Raw genomic sequence first — 2263 nt, forward strand, 5'->3', positions numbered from 1 at the left:
ATGTGCCTTGTTCTTATCTCCACTAGGCTAATTTCACATTAATTTCACTAGAAGATTTATACTAGGTCCTTCAAAATCAATGTGCCAGCTGTCCAGCTGTTATGAATTGGTGTACAGTATTGAAATAAATTAGACAGAAGCCCTGCTGGCATAAACTGACATAGCTTCATTGGAGTCCATGGACTAGATCCACAGTTCGTGCAAATCAGTCTCTTTCTTTTGGTTTGTAGTCTTCTTTAGAATGACACTAATTTACATCAGCTGAGTGTCTGGTCCAGTGAGCTGATTTATGTCAATAGGTGAGGAGTAGAGGAGATTTGGAAATGAAGAACCACTCCTCAGTCACAGAGTTCATCTTGGTGGGTCTGTCCAGCCTCCCTGAATACCAGATGTTCCTCTTTGTGTTATTCACCTTCATCTACATGGCAGCCCTCACTGGAAACCTCCTCATCGTCATCACTATTACTACCAGCACCAGACTCCACACCCCCATGTATTTCTTGCTTATCAACTTGTCCTTGATAAACCTTTTATCCATCTCAGTGTCCATTCCCAAAATGCTGCGCAACCTTCTGGAGCACAAGAAGACCATTGCCTTCTTAGGCTGCATTACACAGATATATCTCTTCACTTGGACTCTGGGAAGTGAAGTTCTGGTCCTTGCTGCCATGGCTTTTGACCGTTATGTTGCTGTCTGCCACCCTTTGCATTACACCACCATCATGAGGAAGGAGGTTTGTGTTGAGTTAATCGCTGGCATTTGGATAGCAGGGGTGATCAGTTCTGCAGTCAACACTGGATTTGTGTTCCAGCTTTCTTTCTGCAACTCGAACATCATCAATCATTTCTTTTGTGAATTACCATCAGTGCTAAAACTCTCCTGCTCAGACATCAGCCTCAATGAAACCTTGGCTTTTCTGGCTGACATAGTCTTTGGGATGGGGAGTTGCATGGTAACTTTAACATCCTATTACTTCATCCTGAGAACTATCTTGAAGATTCGCTCCACAGAAGGCAAGAAGAAAGCCTTCTCCACCTGCTCCTCCCACCTCATAGTCGTCATCTTGTACTACTCAACAGCCATTTACACCTACATACACCCCTCGTCGGCCTACTCTCCAGACAGAGACAAAGTGATCACTGTCCTATATTCCGTTATAACTCCAGCGCTCAACCCGATCATATACTCCCTGAGAAACAAAGAGGTCAAAGAAGCCCTCAGGAAACTGATAAGAAGACTTGGGCCATATCAAGGAGAATAACATTATCTATCTATGTATCTATCGTACTTATCAGTATAGTATTTATGCACTGAAAAAGATTTGTTCTTGAAAGTTCTTGCAATTGTACTTCCTTTTCAGATAGAATAAAACATGTTTGTTACTGTTGATAATAACTTGGATACACCTGTAATACATCTGAGAACAGAGAATGCAGGTTGGGAGATGCTTTCTTTGAAAGGAGTGACTCAGACAAAAAAATAGGGATTAACACATGCAATTGCCCCAACATGAGGTTTGTGTGATGCTTTGGCAAAAAGGGCTTGTCATAAACAGAGTGTTAAGGGTTAATGTCTCTTATACCTGTAAAGGGTTACAAGCAGGAAACTGGACACCTGACCAGAAGACCAATCAGAAGACAAGATACTTTTAAATTCGGGTGGAGGGAAGTTTGGATGTGAGTTCTTTGTTCTTCTTTCAGGGGGTCTGAGAGAGACCAGACATTACTACAGGCTCTCTAAGTTTCTTTTCAAATAGAAGGTAAAAACCAGGCAGTTTAGGCTTTTTATTTGTTTTACTCTATTTGCAATTGTGGATCTAGCTGGTTAACTTTTATATGTGTAGTTGCTGGGAATATTTTGATTTGTATTGGTACTGAGGTGAAAGTCTCTTTCTGGTATCTGTAAGCTATAGGACCCTGTATATTTACATCTTGAAGATACAGAGATAATTCTTTACTTTTTCTTTCTTTTATTAAAAAATTTCTTTTTAGAGAACCTGATTGATTTTTTTTTGTCTTTCCCTTGTGTTATTCCAGGGGATTGGGATAACTCACCAGGACGGATGGTGGAGACGGGAGGAGGGAGTGATAAAATCTCTCTCTGTTTTCCTTGAATCTGTTTGCCTCTTGGAAGGGAAGGGAGATGCATCTCTGTATGGTGATTTAAGAGGTTAGATCAGTATCTCAGGATAGCCCAGGGAGGGAAGTTCTGAGAGGGGGAAGGTGGGGGAATGGTTTATTTCTCCTTGTTTTAAGAACCCAA

General features: G+C 41.2%; 1 protein-coding gene across 1 annotated transcript; it reads left to right on the forward strand.

Annotated features, from left to right (window-relative positions):
* Nucleotides 1-320: 320 nt before the first annotated feature.
* LOC127030880 (olfactory receptor 13G1-like) lies at nt 321-1262 on the forward strand. The gene has a single exon (XM_050917582.1). It carries the CDS (start codon nt 324-326, stop codon nt 1260-1262), a length of 939 nt encoding a protein of 312 aa, XP_050773539.1. The 5' UTR covers nt 321-323.
* Nucleotides 1263-2263: the final 1001 nt, after the last annotated feature.

This window comes from Gopherus flavomarginatus, chromosome 11 (assembly GCF_025201925.1).
Source record: "Gopherus flavomarginatus isolate rGopFla2 chromosome 11, rGopFla2.mat.asm, whole genome shotgun sequence".
Classification (NCBI taxonomy): Eukaryota; Metazoa; Chordata; order Testudines; family Testudinidae; genus Gopherus; species Gopherus flavomarginatus.

Bases quoted from the DNA above. Each gene is read 5' to 3' on its own strand.
- LOC127030880 (XM_050917582.1), top strand. From the start codon at position 324: ATGAAGAACCACTCCTCAGTCACAGAGTTCATCTTGGTGGGTCTGTCC.